We start from the raw sequence: 21,645 nt of genomic DNA, 5'->3' as shown, positions 1-21,645 counted from the left end.
GCTATCTTACTTCTAAAATTTTAAATTCTTCAATATTTAAATGCATTCTACAATAAATATTTAATATAAACAAATGTGTGGAGTTGGATTAACCGGTTCAGGAAAAATGAATAATGGACTCCAACAGGTTGATTTCCGCGTTGAACGACACATTCAGCAGATCATTAGTCTTTTAGAAGCTGATGACCAACCCATGCTCAGTGGTTGTTTTGGGGCGTGGTTGGTGCTTTTAACTTTAACCACAATGAGCAAATGTTCTGAAAGTGTTCCTGCATGCAAGGCTTTTATTGCCCTTGATGGAGTGAGGCTGAAGGAGGCATTTACACCTCTGGCTCTGCTGGAAATCAGGGCCTGACTGGGTGATATTTTTAGTCTGCCATTAGAGCAGCAAATTACTCAGAGCACAAGCTTGTCTGTCTGCCACAGAGAAGTGAAAATGTATCAGTGACAAGGGGCAGTCTTTAAACCACATTTGATATTGCTCCAACAAAAGAAGGGGATGTTAATAATGAAAATAACTCTTCTAGTACTGGGATCACAATCTGCTCACACCCTGTGTTTGAAATGTCTGTGGTTTGGAGTTGCTCCTCCTATTTTTTTGGAGGTTTTACAAATTGCCTGCCTCCTGTGAAACCGCACCCTCACCTGTGTGGCGTGTCTGCGCTGCACCTAGTTTCCTCTCCGACTGTCGAGACACGCTTGGGAATGACATTTCAATAACAGGCCAACCGGTGGAAAATGGTCAGAAAAAAGTCCTCGAGTTTCTCAACCCACATCTCTCACTGACACCGACAGAAAAGAGGAGAAACATGAGAGACACAGAAGGAGAAGGAGGAGGTGGAGGCAGCAGGGACAAAATCAGTAAATCTGAGAAGGACCAGGTGGGTAGGATTTCCATAAAATCCTTCGGCTGCTGTTGTGATAACAAGGTGTTGTTTCGGCGAAAGTTTAACACGAGAGAAGTCTGAAAAGTGGAAGTTTTACAAGCTACAGCTGGTAGGAGAGTCACGACGTCGAGTGTTTAAACATTTATCTGCGTCGGATAACATTTATTAGGTTGTACTTTGTGCATTTGCTAGTGAATTACTCACATTTCAGTGTCTGTTCTTGGAAAACACAGCCACTGTGGCGTTGCTGATAACTTTAGCTAGTTTCCGCTCGTGTTTGTTGACATCTGCAAACTCGTCCAACCGGCGTCGGAAGTAAAGCTAGCTTAACTTCGCACCGGCTAATTAGCCACTAACCGAAAAGAGCTTCGGTGAGTCCTTTCTAATAAAACGGCCGCTTAAATGTTTATTTAACTGTCGAAAATTGAAGAGGACACCGATAATACGGAGCAGACTTAAGGTACAGTTGAGCGTTTCATCATAAACAGTCAGTCCAACGCTCCTCCAGGTGTAGTATTAACGTTAATAATGGCTGCGTCCCATTCCGTGTAGCGGTGCCAGTGGTTGGCCTGTGGTGGCGTTTGACCCGCAGCTGGCACAGCTAAATGGGACGGGGCCGTCACGTTAGCAGGGGCGGCTCCGCATTTATTATAGGGGTGGCCATGAGGGTCCACTGAAAACGTTGAGGTGGGACACAAAACAAAAAAAACAACTTAAATTCTGGAATTCAATTATGCTGTCAAAGTATAGAGGCTATTTGAAATTTCTGTGAAAATGAGAGTTAAGAAATCGCATTGTAATATATTTTGATTTGTAATTAATTGTGTGATATGGATGGTTTAATACAGATACAGGCAGTATTTTGGTTACTAGGGTGACCACTGTCCAAAGTAGCCCAAGAGAAGAGATGCTACAGTGTATTTGAAGGGGTCTGCACATGTGCAATGATAATTTATCCAAGTACAACTAATTATAGTCCAATGGTATATACTCTATGTACTAGAACAGCTATTGACGAAGAAGACTAGTTATGAAGGACAGATTCCTGCTATAATATGCTGTTAAAACATTACATGCAATGCATATCTGTTATCAGCATTTCTCGATTGCTAATAATTGGCATCGACCCTAAAAAAATAAACATGAATTGATCTCTAATCAACACACACACACAGATATGGCTCCATATATCTTTCTATGAAATGGAAATATCTCCTCAAAAAAACAACCAAATTTGAAGGACAAATAATTTTACTTTAATAAATGGATCAGACTTTTACAGTAATGTTAAATCCTGCTATAATGGAGCTCAGCATTTGACTGTATGACCCATGATTTAACTGCAGGCTGTAATCTGGGACTCTATGAAAACTGTATGAAGCAACTCTGTATGTTTTCAGAAAAATATTAATGCTTAAATATGGAAAATCCTCAGATCACTTCACACAACTGTTGCTTGTGGGAGTCTATCTGTTAATGCGACAGCTCAGTTCACACTTGTGGAGTGTTAAGGGTTACATAGAAGTGTTACTAGATCCGGACTAGTAAGGTTGCCTGCGTGACTTTTATGGATAAGTGACCAGGTTGTGCATCTACATATGCTGTCGACCCGTTTAGCGCATGTCTGAAAGGGCTTTTTGCGTCATAGCGCACAGGGTCATTTACTATTGCATCCTTATCGATTCTGTTATGTTCAGGATACTCCTGCGTTGTATTATGGAATGCAAAAATACATGCACCTTTATCATTTTGGAGATGTTCATATGGATGCTGCTGCTGTCTGACACTGCAGGTATTGAATAAACTCAAAGGAAAGACTCCTACAAACAGATTAGGAAAACAAACTAAACTTGAGCTCCTGTTAATGTTTTGAGATCAGTGTGTTGCCTCCATCAGCTGAAGGTGCACAAACTGTATTATTTTTAACTTCTGTGATGTTTATGAACATAGGTTTTACAGTCATCTAATGGCGCTTGTGCTGACACTTGACCATTAAAGTCACTAAAACTGCAACATCTGAGTTTCAGTGAATAGCCATGATCTATCAGAGATACTTTCAATAGACATGGCTCCCACTAAACCCTGTTTGAGGCGCCTCTGCTTCTTTTTGCATTTTTGTCAGTCAAATGTCTTGCCAATAGTACGTACATACTATTATTATCATTATCACTTGGCACATTATATTACAGTGTATTAGAAATTCAATCTTTAGACGATAGGACAATCTTTTTAAGTTGTAATTTCAAAGTCAGTCCAGTTCAGTTTCAAGTTGGGTCACCTCCCCCTTTGTTTGACATGTGGGTTTGTAGTTGCTCTGCAGAATGTGTGGACTGAAGATACGTGTTCACACACACATAGACTGCCTATGACACATAGCAGCTTAGAAACATGAGCTGAAACTACAGCCCCATGTCAGAAGTCACAACCAGGTGCTTTAGGTACTGCATGCCTCAGGAGTTTATCACCAGGTCTTTCTCTGAGCCAAAGTCAACAGCTCTCATCTGAGAGTTTACTACACCCTGCAGCCACATGCATACAAGGGTAGAAATCATTTTAAGCTTATTTAAATTAAAATGGCATGTGTATAAATTCAGTTTATCAAATTGTTTTTAAATGTTTTCAGAGCTGGATCCCCAAAATCATCAAAAAAAGAGTGTGCACCACCTTTGTCGAGGATTCATTCAGGTACTGTGAATGTTGCTATGTGAAAATAATATCTCTCTTTTGACTTTAATAATGTATGAAAACATAATCAGCTTCTTTCACTAATGTATTATCCTCCCACCTGTCCCAGTAATGGTGCACTGTGTCAGTGTGGGGGTGCCAGAGATGCCCATGCCTCCGTGGCTCTTGGTGACTACTTCAGCACAGCGATTGTGAACCACTGGGACAGCGCCCAGCACTCCTCTGAATACCCAACTGATGCCTTTGGAGAGCTGCAGTTCGCAGGAGCCAGCAAGAGGCACAGCTATGTGGGTGCCTGATAAATGCTCTCAGAATGAGTCATTTAATGCTTTATTTCTATAACATTACAGTGTATGATCAAATCTGTGGTGTTTTCTGAACCAAATGCCTCCTAAAAGTGAACCAAGCAAAGATTCAAATGCCTCAATGGCTGCATTAGTCAGTGCTTTTGATTTTCCTAACCTTTAACTTATTGCTACGCCTGAGTAAACAAGAGCAATGCACTGAGAGTGAGATACTGAAAAGGTCTTTGCTTTATTAAAACTAACCTGAAGCACTTCTATTACAATCTAGAGGTCTGGAAACTGATTCAGCATGTTAGTTCAATGGTAAAATGATTACAATGCTTTGTTTAGTTTTGACATGTATTTGGTTCATTTTAATCAACCAAATGTCCATTTTGCCTCTCAGTATCTGCGTCTGTCATGGGACACCCCTCCATCTATGGTCTACACCTTGATGACAGCTCACTGGGGTCTTCCTTCACCCAACCTGGTGGTTTCTGTTGTGGGCGGAGAAGGCAGGACAAAGGTGAAGACGTGGGTGCGAGAGGTCCTCAGGCAGGGACTGGTGAAGGCCTCGCAAAGCACAGGTAAGCAAGTTATGAATGCAAACCAGCCAAAACTTCAAACATTGCTGCAAGTGGGTGGATCCGAGGTTGTATGTACACGTCATGCGGTATGCCAGTTAGCTTAACCCATGGTTTCTGTTCCCTATTTCTGTGTCAGTAAGTCTCAGCACGCCATCATAACTTCCCTTTTACATACAAATTAAATTGATGAAATTGCATTTAGTGTGGGGAATGATGTTTTAGTCATTCAGAAATGGTGTTAGTTTTCTTTTATCGAGTGACCCACATATGAAAATGCTGACTACCAGTGTCGTCTTGTGATTGACATGTATGCTGCAAACTACTATTTCAACATAGCATGCCACACCTTTACAACAGGATTTGTTTACGTAACTTCAGGTCTTTTCAGTGAAGCGCTTGTAATGGTTTTTTTTCTGCCTCTTGTAGGAACAATTTTAATTAAAAGTGAAGAATATCGGCATGTTTCTACAAATTGAATACTGTTTAAGCTTTACACTTGCTAATCATCATAGCATCTGATGAACACATAAATCAAATCCCTCGTAAATTCTTAAACATTTTTGATAGAACTGGCAAATATGTCTATGTTGGTGCTGCTCTTTATGCCCTAATTGCCCCTTGGGGATAAATAAAGTGTTTGAATTGAATTGAATTGAATTGAAATATTGGGCAATAGTGACTCAACACTTTCTTGGAAGACACCGAACTAGCTCATGGCTTAAGCAGGAAAAATCCAGCTGTTGCGGAGTGCAGTCCCTTTACACTGTACGACTCCCTGGGGTTTGATCCTAATTTGGTACTACAATGGCTGTTTCCTCCTGACTCCTGTGCCAAGAGCAGGTGGCACACAGTGATACGGAACTGCTGTCATTTGAGGTCACTTGCTGTTCTCAAAACAAACCCAATAAGACATATTCCAAAACATACAGGTGCACAGATACACAGCTTGGAATAAACATGTTTACTGGATCAGGCGAAGGACGATGGAGTGGTGAGAGAGTGCACGTGTTGCTTTTGTGCTTCAGAAGTGCTAAAAGCTGTTGTAGTTTTGTGTGTTTCTTTGGTATCTGCGGTTTTCTTGCTCTCTTTAAATGGCAATCTGCTCTGCTTCAGTGTTTGGATTTTCTCCTCAGGGATCCATAATGTGTTTCCCTTCCTTCCCTTTCCTTCTATTTCAGTGCCTTTACTGTCTAATCTCATCAGGGTTGTTTTCTGCAATGATACTTTGGTTTATATAATTCAATTCTAGTCCATTTTGTACCAACAATTAAATTTGCAATTAAAAAAAATCTGATGCACAATTTACATTTGTAGATGTGACTTACAGCCTTTGCAAAAAATGATTAAAGCTAGTGACGCCTGTATAGCGCAATGGGTTAAGCAGGTGAACCATGAATAGGGGCTGGTCTCCGACGCAGCGGCCCGGGTTCGATTCCCGCTCGCAGCCCTTTGTTGCATGTCTTCCCCCACTCTTCTCCCCCATTTCCTGTCTTTCTCACTTTGACTATCAAAATAAAGCCCAAAATAGGCCCAAAAAGAACGATTAAAGCTAAATGTCTGAAATACTTACATTACAAATATATCATTTAGAAATGCAAATATGGATGTGTGAATTTAGATTTGCTGTTCTGAAGTGGTGTGAGGCATGAAATTGTTCAGATGTAGTAAAGTTTCAGCTAATAACAGTGAAGAAAAACGCCTCTTCCATTCTCTTTAGTAAGGAATAAACCCACTGTTTAACTTTTTCCACCCAGGTGCGTGGATCCTGACAGCAGGCTTGCGCGAAGGCGTTGGTCGGTGTGTTGGAGAGGCGGTGAGAGATCACGCCACTGCAGCTTCATCGGTCTCCCTCAACAAGGTGGTGGCGCTGGGCATCGCTTCATGGGGCCTCGTGCACAACCGAGAGCAGCTAGTCAACCCTCAGGTTGTACAGGAAGTCGCATGTTGACAGATTTCTTCACCTGCTATAAAGTATCTTGCTGTAAAATTGACTTTAGATTTCAATTTTTTTTTGTCTTTTTTATTAGCTCCAAAGTATTCTGAAGAGGTCTCAGTTTAACGGTTTCGGATTAATTTCTCAGTTACAGCCTCTTTTTGTGATTTGATTTATGTTGACTTTAAGTGCTCAAAGTAAATTATGTCCTTCATCTGGATAGTTCGAGGTCTGTGTCACATCACCATTCACCAAATAAATACCACTATGAATGCTGCACATAGTGATATTATGGGACTAAACTCTGAAATAATGTACCCTGGATTCCTCTTTTTGCAGGGCAGCTTTCCCGCCAAATACTACGTCCAGAACCCATCCCGAGACTCCTGCTGCCTGGACAACAACTACCAGGCCTTCCTGTTGGTGGATGATGGGAGCGTGGGCCGACGAGGAGGAGAAACAGGCTTCAGAGCCAAACTGGAGGACTACATCTCCCACCAGCGCACGGGCATATGGGGTGAGAGTTTGCACAGCACAGTATATTGCACACTATTAAATTCAGACTTATAAGGTGAGATTTTTTTGTTAAAAAACTAAAATATTTGACACTTGTCACAGCAGTTGTATTGCTCCTTTATTGAACTGGATATGGGAAACCAGGATTTGTACATGAACACTGGTAATGCATGAACAACACGTTATCTTGCATTAAACCATTAAACCAAAGTTCACTTAGAGCTGATTGTAGTGAGTTAAACTGTCATTTTTTTCTGCTATTAATTTTGGTTTTCCTGTACTATTATTCCAGTTATTTATCATTATGTGTAACCTGAATGTAAATAAGAGAGGCACCTCCAGTAAATGGAATTGTCTCGGATCCATTAACATTTTCTTTCTCATTCAACCGTCTGTTTGGCCCCCTTGTGGTGATTCTTCAGTAATGCATGTGATAAGATGATCCTTTGGCATCCACTGGATTGAAGCCATTGCATGCCACTACATGCATTTGAGACATGGTGCTTGAACATGAGAAGTCAAGCAGAGTTTTAGCAACAAAAAAAAATGTACAGGGCACTCTTTCTGTGTTGGTTGTGTTTCTCAGCTGTTGTGCAAATATGATCGTAACCACTATTGTCTCACGAAGTCTGTTTAAATTGGAAAAAAAATGTGTCTTTCATAGGCAGTGGCAGCATTGACATCCCTGTCCTTTGTATGCTGGTATCAGGGGAGGCAAACATGTTAGAGGTACAGTCACTGCACAATACTACATGATTAGACTAGGTTTAATGCTCAAATGTACTTTTATATTATGCCTTTATATTCAGATTATGTAAATCTCTTTCATCGCTCTGTCAGAGAGTAGATCTCTCCCTGAAAACCTCCATGCCCTGGCTGGTGCTGGCTGGGTCAGGAGGCATGGCTGACTTCCTGAGCGACGTCCTGGAGAACCTGTCCTCGGCTCCTGTTGTCCAGTCCTCAGGCGAAGGCGACAGCGAGGCGGGTCCCAGTGTGGATCTGAAAGACAGGGTGGCAGAACGGGTTAAGAAATATTTTCCTGCGGAAGCGGAGACGGACAAACTAGTCGAACGGGTGAGAGCTGTGGACAGACGCTTGTCACTCTGTGGGTTTCTGACACATAGAACAGGCAGAGGAAAACCTGTAAGCTTTTTATACGGTGTTCATTCTGCTGCTACTGACTAGATTGGCATTACATTTAACATTGATATTCATAATCCCTCTGGTTCACCCCATGAGCTTTATTTCAATACCTGCAGGCCAAGTTAGCTCTCATGATATTTCATAATAAAATAGATTATCTGAACATATTTATGCTCCCTAAACAATCAGGTCTTTTTCCGTTAATGACCCTGTAGTCTTTCTTGGAGCACAGCCATCAGCATCTATCACTGTTGTATTTAACATGAAGAAAATTAATTAACTCTCTAGTGGGCCTGTGGACATTCTGGCTGTTTCTCAAACTCCTTCATGTCTCAGTTTGTCCCACATTCTGCAGCTCCAGGCTGTTATTTATTCAGTTTTTATTGCTCCACAATTGCCTCACTTACAAGCTGTGGCACGGGTTATTTTTACAACAGAAAGCACTGAAAGAGGATCGACTGTATAGAATAAAGCCAATAACTATTAAATCAAAGAGTGCTGCAGTTGGGCTTGGCGGTAATTTTGCTGATCTGCTCATAACCCATATTGTCAAATATATTAGAGTTTAGAAAATATCAAGACTGCAGTGCCATAAGCAGAAAGTCTTTGCTCAGAATTCTCACAGTTTTCTGTTTCTGTTTGTTTGACGTCACTCACTGCTGTGTGTGTGAATAAGGAACACATTGTGAAGTGCTTTGTAGAAGCCAAGGTTAAACGCTGCTTTATCACTCTACACCATTTACATGTCTCCTTCTCTACATATCCTCCTCTTAAGGACAGCGGATAAGTGTACTTTGCATGGTTGATTTGCTATTAACAAGCACTGACAAGAACAAGAATTCCCCTCTAAAGTTGTTGCTTCATCCCAAAAGAATCCGACTTACCTGTGATTTAATTTTTGTTTCCAGACTGTGACGTCTGTTTTGAAGTTGTCTATTTTTTCCACACCATAGAGGTTTATGGCAGATTATTAACTCATCAATGTTCTTAATGGTTATTGTAGCAGTAATGTAATCAGTGCTTAAAATCCTATTATGCGGATTTCTGTTGAGCCAGGGATTGTTTGGAGTCGCACTCTTATCTTAATCCTGCTCACTCAGCATGGGGAAGCTGTGCAGTTAATGATATGGGTCTGACAGCATACTTTGTCACCAAATTGTTCTTCATCAGTGAAGCGTTGTTGTCCTCATGTGTCTGACATTTTGTTGTGTGTCTCCAGGCGCTGAGCATCTACCAGAACAGAGACTTGATTACAATCTATCACGGAGAGCAAGAGGGTCCAAATGACTTCGACACAGTCCTGCTCAAAACATTAGTGGGAGGTACTTGGAGCCAATCTGTACTATGAGTTTTGCATTTTTTTAGGGCGCAACCCGTCTGCACTGTCCTTATTGTTTTATTTGTGCTGTGTTTTTGTATTCCAGCTAGTAAGCAGCGTGCTTCAGTAGATGCCAGCCCTTACAATGAAGAGCTGAAGCTCGCGGTCACATGGAACAGGGTTGACATTGCCAAGAGTGAACTCTTCAATGGAGACATTCACTGGAGGGTGAGGAGGAGAAAACACACCACATCAGATGTTATACTGAGAGAAATGCCATCACTATAAAGCAGATACATTATGTGGAGAGTATTATAGCAGTTTTGACATACAAAACAGTATCAAATCACTCCAATTTGATCTTATAAAGGCATTGTTAAAAGAAAATTAAAGCAGTCCTGTGTAATAATGCTCATCTTCATTCAATCAAACAGTATGAAGACTTGGAGGACTCCATGACGGATGCCCTGGTCAATGATAAGCCCCAGTTTGTGCGGCTTTTCACTGAGAATGGCCTGAACATCCTGGACTATCTGACTTACGGGAGGCTGGAAAACCTGTATCGCTCTGTGGCCGATGGGACTCTGCTTTACCAGCTGCTTCAGCGCCGCCTGGTGGAGCGACTGGGAACTGCAGCTGTTGCACCTGCCCCATCTAACATGGAGTCGCCTTCATCCAAAGTGGCAGCAGAGAACATGCAGAGTGGACCAGTGATGGAGCTCACCCTTTTTGAGGTGGATTTTTCTGTTGACTCGTTTTGCTCAAGCAGAATTAGAAATAATGTGAAGAAAACTCACACTGTTGCTGTTTTTACTTACTGTTTCCTCAGGTGTCCGGAGTCCTGGAGTTCTTAATGGGTGATGTCTGCCAACCGTTTTACTACGATGCTTTGGGTTTAGAGCAGATCACATCCAAAAGGAGAGCTCTCAGGGTACTTTGAACTTGTCTGAATAAGCAAATATGCTGTACATTAAGGCTTTAATGACACATAACAGCCTTTTCTTCTTGTTCCGTTCATCCCAGCGTGCCAGTAAGCTGCTGCGTGGAGAATGCTTGTATCGGGAGAGACGCTGCCTCTTCCCCTGGGCTTCACTCTTCATCTGGGCCGTCCTGCAGAACCGCAGTGAGATGGCCACGTTCTTCTGGGAAATGGTAAAAGCTCTGATGCAGGAAGCAAAAATGTGTTCTATTGCTGTTCAGTTTTGTTTGATATAAACCCAACAGTCACCCATGTCCTCAGTGCAGTCAGACATGAAAGTAGTGGAGCTAGTTTTAAGAATTTTGTTTAGTTAGTGTGACCTTTTCATAGTGTTACGAGATACATGTGAGGAGTTAAAAGATAATTACTTGGAGAGGGAAGAATAAAAAAAGTTATTCTACACATTTCAAATTTATTAGAATTTTTACAAATTTCTAATGTTTAAAAAGTTGAGTAGTTACAGAAGTATTTACATGAAACCATCTGAAAAGTCAATCTGCTAACATTTTTCATCACAACCAGACGCACAAGTGTTTGGAAACAATTAGTTGGATCAATAACCATTTATTGTTTTTTTTTTAATTCAAATTTTATGGAATAAAATGCTACAAAATCTTAAAATTTAAGTCTTAACATGAAAAGAAACTAGTAACAAAGAATATCAAATAATGTAGTTAAGTAAAAATCCAAAATAGCATAAAATGGAAGCACTCAAATAAAGTGCACGTACCTCCAAAATGTGTTAATTGCTCTTCATTATTTAAGTAAATGTTCATGGCTCGATTCGACCCACTGACTCTTTATAGCTGCTGATACTCATAAAATGAATCCCAGTGATTTATACCATACATCTTCTCTTCCCTTGTTGTCTCTTGCAGGCAGGAGAGTCCGTTCTGAGTGCTTTAAGTGGCTGTAAGATGCTGAGAGAACTTTCCAAATATGAGGTGGAAACTGAAACCAAGTTGTCCATGAAGGAGTTGGCCCAGAGGTTTGAGAATCTGGCACATGGTGAGACCTGAAAACCATTCTCACCTACTCTTCTAGATATTTAGAGATCTATTTTTAGATATTTTGTTTTTTTAAAACTCTGACAAAGCGCTCTTTTGTTGTTCCATTTAAGACAATAGGAACACAACCTATAGATTATGAAGGCCAGAATATGTGGGTTGATGTTTTTAGGCTTAAAAGCAAATTTGTGCTTTAAGCCAAACTATAGTACCATATATTTTCATGTAGCAGCAGTAGTTTGCTTGGATTAAGTAGAAGAATTATGTTAATAGAAGTAGCTCCCCTGTGGCTCACCAGAGCTTCCACGTGTTTAGTAAGATGTTATGTGTTTATCATAGAATTTCACACCTAACAGAAGTTGTACCTGTTTTTCACGTGACTTGTGTTCGCTTCCCGACCTCAGATGTCTTCAGCTCTTGCTATCGGAGCAACGAGAGTCGCTCCTTCACTCTGCTGATCAGGAAATCTCCAGTCTGGGGAGGCACCACCTGCCTTCAGATGGGCATGGGAGCTGACGCACGACTTTTCTTCAGCCATGATGGAGTACAGGTAGGTCACAGTTTTCACACCAGTGGAACCCATTTCTCTAATTTTGTTAGAATTCAGTCAGTTATACTACTGCTTAGTCTGCTTGAAAGGCTAAAACCAGGACATGAGCGGCATCTGGAGTTGGCTTAACTGGATTTCAGGCTGATGTTTGATATGTTTTGTGCTTTTAGAAAATAATTAAGTCTTGCTCTTACAATAATTACAAATAGCATCTCTGTAATATAACAAAGCAATAATGGTATAGTACTATGCAAAGCATGTTGAGCAAATGAAGTGCAGTTGGTGAAACTTTTCTCTCCTCTTGCAGTCTTTGCTGTCTCAGATCTGGTGGGGCGACATGAAGAGGAACACTGAGGTGTGGAAGCTGCTGCTCACTTTCTTCTGCCCCCTCCTCTGCTACACCAACCTCATCTCTTTCAGGTAAAACCAACATTAATTATGCCTTTTGGTTTGTTTGTTTTTTCTTTGAAAGATTTCAAAACCATCTGTAGTTTTAGTTTGCTGCATGGATTTATGTCTTTTCTACAAACTCCACCTCCTAGGAACCAGGAGGACCAGCAGCAGGAAGAGGAGGGGAAGCCTAACGAGGACGGTCCGGGTCGGGACAGCGACAGCCTCTATGGCACCACCGTCTTCTCTTTCTCTGACATCAAGCACATGTAATAGTCTATAAACACCAGTGATGTCTTGTTATTAAAGTGAATTAGCTGCTAAAATGTGCTGATATGCCATAAATGTGTTGTTGTACCAGTGAAGCTGATTCACAAGGACCACTCACTCCCAGGACCCCTACCATCAGAGGTGAGTCCTGTTTAAATATTTTTTATTTACTGCTGTCACTGTGATGGTCTGCTCATCTATGTCCAATAACTTTGAACACAGGCACGCCTCAGCGTCGCCCACCACCGAAGCGTCCGTTCATAGTGTCCCGATGGCGTCAGTTCTGGTTCGCACCTGTCACCTCGTTTTTGGGCAACGTCCTGATGTACTTCCTCTTTCTCCTGCTTTTCGCCTACGTGCTGTTGGTGGACTTCAAGCCTCCGCCGCCCGCTGGTCCGGCCATCACTGAGTACGTGTTGTACTTCTGGGTGTTCACCATAGTGTGTGAGGAGATCCGAGAGGTGAGTGTAGAAGCATCATTTTTATACTTAATGCATCAACCTATCATGTAGTCACTGAAGAAGTTGAAACCATAAATCATTTACAGTGTGAAGGTCATTCCATCTCAAATCATCAAATTTTAAGAAGAATTTTTTCCTTGATCATCTTTGAATGGTGTGAAATTAAAATAAAATGCAGATATCTATAAAGATATGTGAAATTTTAGCTTGATGAATCTAATTTCAGCACGTTTTTTCATGTATTGAAATCTGAAGCTATGTTTGAACCACAATACCTGAAGAACTATTAAAGATAAAAGCCGGACATTTTCACTGCTTTTCTCACCGTGCCATTGATTTAAAATCTGCAATACTCTTTGTGGTGCAGGTTGTCCTACATGTTAAATCAGATGTGAAGCTTGACAAATATAAATTTGTTAGAAAGTGTTCTATGTGATTAGTTTCGTGTTACTAATGCATGCAATCAGCTCGTTGATTTCTGCATGATCTTTTTTTTTGCTAATTTACACTCAAATATGGAGCTTTCCATGACGTCCTTATTTTTTTATTTATTTTTTTCATATTTCAACTCACCCATAATATGACTATTTTGATTTGCCATCCAATATTCCAGATTCTGAATCAATAGCTTGAAAAACGGGAAATGTTCAAGCTTTTCATCTTTAATTATTTTTGAGATACTGTGGTTCAAACAAGCCTCAATTAACTCATTGTGAAAAAATGTTCTGAAAGTGGGCAATTAACAAAAAAGTTATCTTGGAAATTGTTTACTACATGAAGCAAAAATTTAAAATGTTAATAGTTTATGATAAAAAATACTTCGAAGCAAATCAGAGATAGTCCAGCAGAAGGACCTCAATGATTTGAGGTGGAATAACCCTGTACACTCAAAAAAAATATAAATGCAACACTTTTGTTTTAGCTCCCATTTTTTATGAGATGAACTCAAAGATGTAAAACTTTTTCCACATACACAATATCACCATTTCTCTCAAATATTGTTCACAAATCTGTCTAAATCTGTGATAGTCAGCACTTCTCCTTTGCTGAGATAATCCATCCCACCTCACAGGTGTGCCATATCAAGATGCTGATTAGACACCATGATTAGTGCACAGGTGTCCCAGTTCTTGCATGGCCAGCATACTCACTGGACATGTCACCCATTGAGCATGTTTGGGATGCTCTGGATCGGCGTATATGACAGCGTGTACCAGTTCCCGCCAATATCCAGCAACTTCGCACAGCCATTGAAGAGGAGTGGAACCCCCAATAAAACAAAACTGCACCTTTCAGAGTGGCCTTTTATTGTGGGCAGTCTGTGTCTAATCAGCATCTTGATATGGCACACCTGTGAGGTGGGATGGATTATCTCAGCAAAGGAGAAGTGCTCACTATCACAGATTTAGACAGATTTGTCAACAATATTTGAGAGAAATGGTGATATTGTGTACGTGGGAAAAGTTTGAAATCTTTGAGTTCAACTCATAAAACATGGGAGCAAAAACAAAAACAAAAGTGTTGCGTTTATATTTTTGTTGAGTGTAGATAAACCAAACACTGATCCATCCATCTATTAGCATTAGCTCTACCTGCTTTATCCTACAGAGGTTGGAGTCTTTCCCAGGTGTGACTGGGTGGGAGGCAGGTTTTGCCCTCCATCATATGCTGCAGACCAAGCATAAATGTACAAAATATAAAATGTTACACTGATAGGATTTTCACCCATTGCTGAAAATGATCTCTTTAATTATTTTTATAGTTGTTTTTTTTCCTGTATATCTAAAAATTATTGATGTTTTCTTCTCCAAGACCTTCTTTCTGGGGACGATGACCTGGCGTCAGAGGATCAGAGTGTATATTCAGGACGTGTGGAATAAATGTGACCTCACTGCCATTATACTGTTTGTCATCGGACTAATCTGCAGGTACGGACAGCAAACACTGTATACACACGAGCAATTTACAGTACAGCCAATATGCAAAAGACTTCTGCAGTATCATAGTTTAATTAGGTTTTTTTATATTGCAAAATTTAGACATTTATGAATATTTTTCGATGCTTGTTTTTAAAAATATAATAATAATAATTCCTAGATAAGAACTAGCATGATTTAGCCATAATTGTTATAAAATATAAAAAAACTTGTAAGTCTTCTGCTCCTACTATCTCTTTGTTTACTCGGCACTACAGTCTATACACTGAAATTACTTTAACTTCTGATACTAGACTAGATTCAGTTACTATAAAGTAATATTTGGTTATTATTTTTGTAGCCCTATTGGTGCATATGTGCATTGTTGGTACTACTTAATTCAACCATCTCCAGGGGTTGCGTTTAGATTTAATTTGCGTTTTTGACATCATTACTTTGAGAACCCCCACCTTTAAACACAGCACTGTGTTGCCTATTCTGTCACAAGTTCAACCTGAGTTTTAGTTTATTCTTTGTGCTGGTTTAAAAAGTCTTCTGTACCAAAAAACTGTCAGAAAACAACATTTTAGAGCGCAGATGGATAAAATCAACACGCCTACAATTTTTACCATGTCCATAAAGTTGTAACTACACCACTAATCAGATTATTAATGCCTCTCTTACACGCAAAGATCCAAGTTTCTCTTGATATTTTTTAAGTTGTTATATTCTGTGTTGACTACTGGGTGATAATGAAGCCACACTGCTTTTGCTTCACTCTGCGCATGTTTTAGGATGTTTCACTGGTCCTATGGATTCGGCCGCGACGTCCTGTGTGTGGACTACATGGTTTTCACCCTTCGCCTCATTCACATTTTTGCCATTCACAAGCAGCTGGGACCAAAAATCATCATCGTAGGCAAGATGGTGAGGAAGTTACCATAGCTCGACATCACTCACAGCTGTTGTTTACATTATGACGACAACAAGACTGCTATTTTCTCCCGCTCAGATGAAGGATGTGTTCTTCTTCCTCTTCTTCCTGGGGGTGTGGCTCATGGCATATGGAGTCGCCAATCAGGCTTTGATTTACTCCTACGACCCTCGCCTCGATCGCATCTTTCGCAGGGTTTTCTACAGGCCTTACTTGCACATCTTTGGACAGATCCCCGTGGAAGAGATGGATGGTATAAATGTTTGCATGTGCATATAGAGGGGAAAAAATGGATGACTGTTCCAGTTTGACGCCAGTTTAGGGATGTTGTATTTTTCTGCCAACCTGTATTTCACATTCAGTGTGGCTTTATAATAGAGCCTCCTTACATTTTAATGACTTTTTTTTTCATTCCAGTGGGGAAAAAGTGGGATATGCCCTGCACACCCAACATAACTTTGATTGAGGACGGTGCAGAGCCGTGCAGAACTGAGTACAGTAACTGGCTGGTGGTAATTCTGCTGGTCGTTTATCTCTTGGTCACCAACATCCTTCTCATCAACCTGCTCATCGCTATGTTTAGGTAAAGAATGAAGATAAAAAATCTCCACCTGCAGCTACATTTACATGCTGATCTCTATAAATGATTCACCGAAGCTGCTCTTTATTTGATCTCCACACAGCTACACCTTCTCTGAAGTGCAGGCCAACAGCGACATCTACTGGAAGTTCCAGCGCTACAACCTGATTGTTCAGTACCACTCCCGTCCCTCCCTGGCTCCTCCGTTCATCATCCTCTCTCACATCAACCTGTTTATCAAGAGGACCATCCGCAAGGTGCCGTCTGTCAAGATCCACCACTTTGGTCAGTATTTGAACAGATTTCCCGTGATTGTTGTCAGAAAGTTGCTGCCTTCTGCACATGAAATGCTGAGTCAGAAAATCACAGCTGATTGCACATTTTGAATGTCTTCTAGGTGGGCTTTATTAATGTAATGTTTTAATTTGTGGCCGCAATTTTCTCTAATGGGAGCATCTAAAGCCCTTTTCAGGAATGAGATGCGTAACACCGCTGGCTTCATCAATCTGTTAAAGTGACGGCATTCTACTGTTCAGACAGTTTGCTTTTAGGTTAATAGTCCTCATGGCACCTACCACAGTGATGGCTGTATAGTATATCTACCGACGTAACGTACTAATAAACGAAAGACTAAATCTGCATCCCCCTATAAAACAAATCGACTAAGTGCAGCTTATAAACTGTGACTTTGTGTGACCTGTCAGATTCTGATCGATCTTGTCTAGATGTTGGGGGAAAATTTATGATTCCTACAAACAGCCGGAAGCAACAAACTGAACTTAAGCTCCTGTTACTAGTCTTGTTAATCTAATCCGCTCTGTTTTTATTGAAGTAAAGCTTTATTTTTTTACGGAGATTTCAGTTCATAATTGATGTGAAATTTTAGAGCAAAGTGATGAAAACGGGTTTTGTGATTTTTAGCGTTCAAGCTGTGTCTTTGGTGCTCTTTGAAATGTTTTTGAACCAGTATCGGTGGTTAAATGTGGAAAAAGTCTGCCCCAGATTGTCTCACACAGCTCTCTTATTCTTTGTACATGGCTCAGGACAGTTCACACTTGGGCTTAATTGAGAATCACACAAAAATATTACTAGTACAGACAAAGGAACACTGCTGTCATGGATCTTACAGAGAAGATACCATGATATTCATCCAGACATGAAACCAGCACCTTCACTTACCTTCAGATTAATAAAAATGAAAGCATGTCTGAAAGGGCTCTAACAGCCACTAGAGCAGGGGTGTCAAACTCATCTTAGTTCAGGGGCCACATTCTGCCCAATTCCATCTCAAGTTGGCCGGACCAGTAAAAGCAAAGCATAATAACCTAAAAATAACCACAACTCCAAATATTCCCATTTGTTTTAATGCAAAAAAAATACATTCTGAAAATGTTCACATTTAAGGAATTGTCTTTTTACAAAACATCATGGGAAAACCTGAAATTTCTTTAAAATATGTTCAATTTTGAAAGCATTATGCTTCAGTTTATCATTTACATGTACATCCGACAGATCACAGTATATCTAGAAAGACACAAAACATTTAGTCACAGGTATCTGGAACTGAACGATATAGTATTTTACTTTATGATCAAAACGACAAAAAAGATAAAATGCAACAAAAACAAGACAAAATATTGAAACTAGACACAAAGCGACAAAAAATGGACAAATGAGACACAAAAAACAACAAATAAAGCGAAAAATATGACAGACAAAACAAAAACACACGCGAGACAAATAACCCAAAAAATGACAAAAACAAGAAACAAAATGACAAAAACGTGAGACAAATGACAAAAATCAACAAGGACGAGACAAAATATGAAAAACGAGACACAAAATGACAAGAACAATGAGCAATATAGTATTTTACTTTATGATCAAACAACTTTTGAGCATCTGGAAATTGTTTTAAATTCATAGTTTCACAAATTTACAATTTGTAGTTGATGTCTTCTCTGTCATTTTTACACTTTTCAAAGTTGTCCCATGGGTCGGATTGGACACTCTGACGGGCTGATTTTTGCCCACCGGGCCGCTTGTTTGACACCCCTGCACTAGAGAAATGGACTCATTGGTTACAGCCACATTTACTCTATTTCAGCCGTCGCGATTCCCTGCAGTGCATTAGTTCAAATTCATCAGAAATGTAAAAGAATTGCTTTTGCCTTTTAGTACTGCAGTTAAAAGGAAAAGCAGCTAACAGATTAATGACGTGGGAGACCATCCAGAAGGAGGACTTCCTAACTGCTCAAAACAAGATCCAGAAAAGCAGCGACTCAGAGAGACTCAAACGGATGTCTGTCAAGTGAGCACACCTTCATGTGTTAGTCACCACAGAATAATATACATTTTGGCTCTATCATACTGAAACAATACCTCCCTCTCTCTTTTTTATTTTTAGAGTGGATGGACTTGTTAAACATCTGACTGAAAGCAGAGACTTTGATCACAGGCTGAGAGCTCTGGAGAATGAGGTAACATTACATTGTGTCTTGTATTTAAAGCATTTAACTGAGCTAACACTGCATTTATCATTCTGTAATTTTTATGTCATTCATGATGCATATATGGAATTACTGTAAAGGAGCATGTGTGCAACAACTGATTAGCACAGCATAGAGGCAGAGAATGGAGGAAATACCCAGTGTCAAAACAGTTTTTAGCAGGGGCTATGTGTGTCTTAGCTGGGCCCAGTAAATTCCTGGAGTTTTATGGCCATTGAACAGATCCAGGCTAGATGCATCCCTGGGTCTTTATGCTAAGCTAAGCTAACTGGCTGCTTGGGTTAGCTTCATATTTAACATACAGATGTAAAAATGATTATCAAACCTGTAATCTTTCTGACTGTAACTAAAAACGTATCCCAAAAACTATTGCACTAAATTGATATTCAAATAGAATGGAATGATATTGATTAGTCAAACTGGAACTGGTAGCAATTTAAAGGTCCAGTGTTGGCTGAAATGGAGCATAATATCCATAATAATGTTTTTATTAGTGCGAAAATCAGAATTGCTTACAATTAGCCTTTCATACCTACAGAGGAAACAGCAAAGCCCATTATGTTCAACACCATCTTTCCACTGTAGCCCAGGGCAAACAAACCAAACACTGGCTCTACATTATATTTTTTGCAATCTGCCGCCTCACCACTAGATGTCACTCAATCCTACACACTTAAACGTCATTCATCATAGACCACAAAATGTGCCTGTATGATTGCCAAGGCACAGAATAAACAGGAGATGTCAACTTGTAGTATGTTGCTGCCTCCCTGCTTGGTGTTTGAAAAAGCCGATCCTTCTTCCAGGTGTGTTAAATTGAAGTTTTGGTGTTACTTTTGTTTGTTTTTCAGATGGAGTATTGCTCAAATGCCCTCAGCTGGATTGTGGATACTCTGGCTCAAGGAAGCACGTTCAAACCTCCTCGTCCGCCGCCGACGATACGAGGTATGACCTACTAACTACAAAACGAGAACATACATGAATCTGTCTGTCCTGATATGTGTCAAACATCTAATGTACTTGTTTTGCTTGTCATTGTAAAATGTTGGCCTTGAGCCATTTTTTTCCTTAATTGCACCCTCACTTATCATCCCCATGTTCTCTTCTGCACAGATGCCTTCCCCTGTTCTTCCAGTTTGACTTGATTCAGCCTCGCTCAGGGTGACACAAATTATGGTGACTTTGGCGGCTTCTATACAAACCAAACATACATAACCACTGGACCCACTTTACCAACTGTGTCAGTGCTGAACTTAAGTATCTAGAATCATCACTACTGTTGACAGTAAATGCTGTCGTATTCAAATATCCAAGACAACTGTAATGTAAATAATGAGTCTGGCTCATGTTACTCAAATCACAGTGCACATACGTGAAATTAAATCGCAGCATTAGTCTCATACATCTTGTATGGTTTATGCAGTTTACTGGCCAATGCTGTGATGTCTTCACTGCTGTAGTTTTATGCTGGAATTTTATGTATTTTTTAAAGATTTTATCCTGATATGTTGTAATACTGTTTACAGGGGTTGTATTAAGCGCACATAGTAACACTTTCTGTGTTCATTTACACTAAATAGTTGTTCCCATTCAGTCACACCAATATGTAAAATGTATTTGCACATTGTTTTTCTGTTCAATAAACTGTATATACATAACAATTATAAAGTGGATTCTTTTTTGTTAAAGGAATAGCACTATTTCTTACACATTGGGAAATGCGCTGCCTTTATTCCTTTTTTTCTCATTTTGAGTTACATGAAAAGATTGAACCTGTCATGAACCAGCAGACAGTTAGCTTAGTTTAGCCAAAGATTGCAGACAAGAAGTAACGGCTAGTCTGGATCCAGAAACAACATGCTAGTCGCTGACAACAACAGATTAGTTAGCAGCAGATGCTGGTTGTTACTTTTGGACGTGACCAGGCTAGCAGTTTCCCCCCTTTCCCAGGTTTTATGCTAAGCTAACTAGTTACTGGCTCCTGCAGCATATTTACTACACTGTAAAAAGGGAAAACTTTTTTTATCAGTTTTTAACCAGTTTGTCAAACAATTTAATGTTATTGTGAATATATTTCCCAGTTTTTAATACACTTATGTATTAAAATTTTCCGTTGTTTTCACCGCTGTTGCAATTTTTTGAACATTATAGTATTCCACCGTTTCTAAGACGTATTTGTTTGCTGCCAAATTGTCACTGGTTCTTTTTACAGTGCACTGCAACATGCATTATAAAAAGTTGATGTTTACTCAATTTACTCTTATTTTACAGATGTTCTGTGTTTTAATTGAAATCACAGAGTATGTATGTATGTGTGTGTGTGTGTGTGTATATGTGTATATATATATATATATATATATATATATATATATAAACTTAATGTTGTACAGATTTTCCTTGTTTTGTGTAACTATAGTACGTTCTTTTACAGTTTTTGAGTGTTAGTGTTCCGCGATTTTGTAACATATGTCTGGCACCCTTGTTAAAGTATTCTTTTTTTATTGTTTAAGCAGTATCAGGCTTCTCTTGTTTCAGGAACTTCTTTTAAAACCTCGCCACTGTGACACGGAAAGAAAAACAAGAGGTCTAAGGAAAAGTGGAGTAACTTTAGAGGAACACATGTCTATGAATCGCAGCAGTTAAGTAATAGTAGTTCAAAGAAACTCATGTTTGGTATTAAATTAGATACATCTTC

At 39.8% G+C, this 21,645-nt stretch overlaps 1 protein-coding gene across 1 annotated transcript; it reads left to right on the top strand.

Moving 5' to 3' along the window:
• The first annotated feature begins 646 nt into the window (after positions 1 to 646).
• LOC110969594 (transient receptor potential cation channel subfamily M member 4-like) lies at positions 647 to 20,611 on the top strand. The gene is made up of 28 exons (XM_022219713.2): positions 647 to 881; positions 3,511 to 3,572; positions 3,682 to 3,859; positions 4,263 to 4,443; positions 6,198 to 6,367; positions 6,716 to 6,893; positions 7,557 to 7,621; positions 7,733 to 7,966; positions 9,255 to 9,357; positions 9,460 to 9,581; positions 9,788 to 10,087; positions 10,183 to 10,284; positions 10,377 to 10,505; positions 11,211 to 11,340; positions 11,744 to 11,889; positions 12,197 to 12,309; positions 12,432 to 12,548; positions 12,641 to 12,690; positions 12,772 to 13,010; positions 14,823 to 14,938; positions 15,721 to 15,853; positions 15,939 to 16,113; positions 16,278 to 16,443; positions 16,544 to 16,725; positions 18,619 to 18,751; positions 18,848 to 18,920; positions 19,802 to 19,895; positions 20,064 to 20,611. The coding sequence occupies exons 1-28, from the start codon at positions 810 to 812 to the stop codon at positions 20,093 to 20,095; spliced, it is 3,795 nt and encodes a 1,264-aa protein (XP_022075405.2). The 5' UTR covers positions 647 to 809; the 3' UTR covers positions 20,096 to 20,611.
• The last annotated feature ends 1,034 nt before the right edge of the window (positions 20,612 to 21,645 follow it).

This window comes from Acanthochromis polyacanthus, chromosome 19, assembly GCF_021347895.1.
Source record: "Acanthochromis polyacanthus isolate Apoly-LR-REF ecotype Palm Island chromosome 19, KAUST_Apoly_ChrSc, whole genome shotgun sequence".
Lineage (NCBI taxonomy): Eukaryota > Metazoa > Chordata > Actinopteri > Pomacentridae > Acanthochromis > Acanthochromis polyacanthus.
The sequence above is the reverse complement of the archived record's forward strand: the minus strand, read 5'-3'. Positions and strand labels throughout refer to the sequence as shown.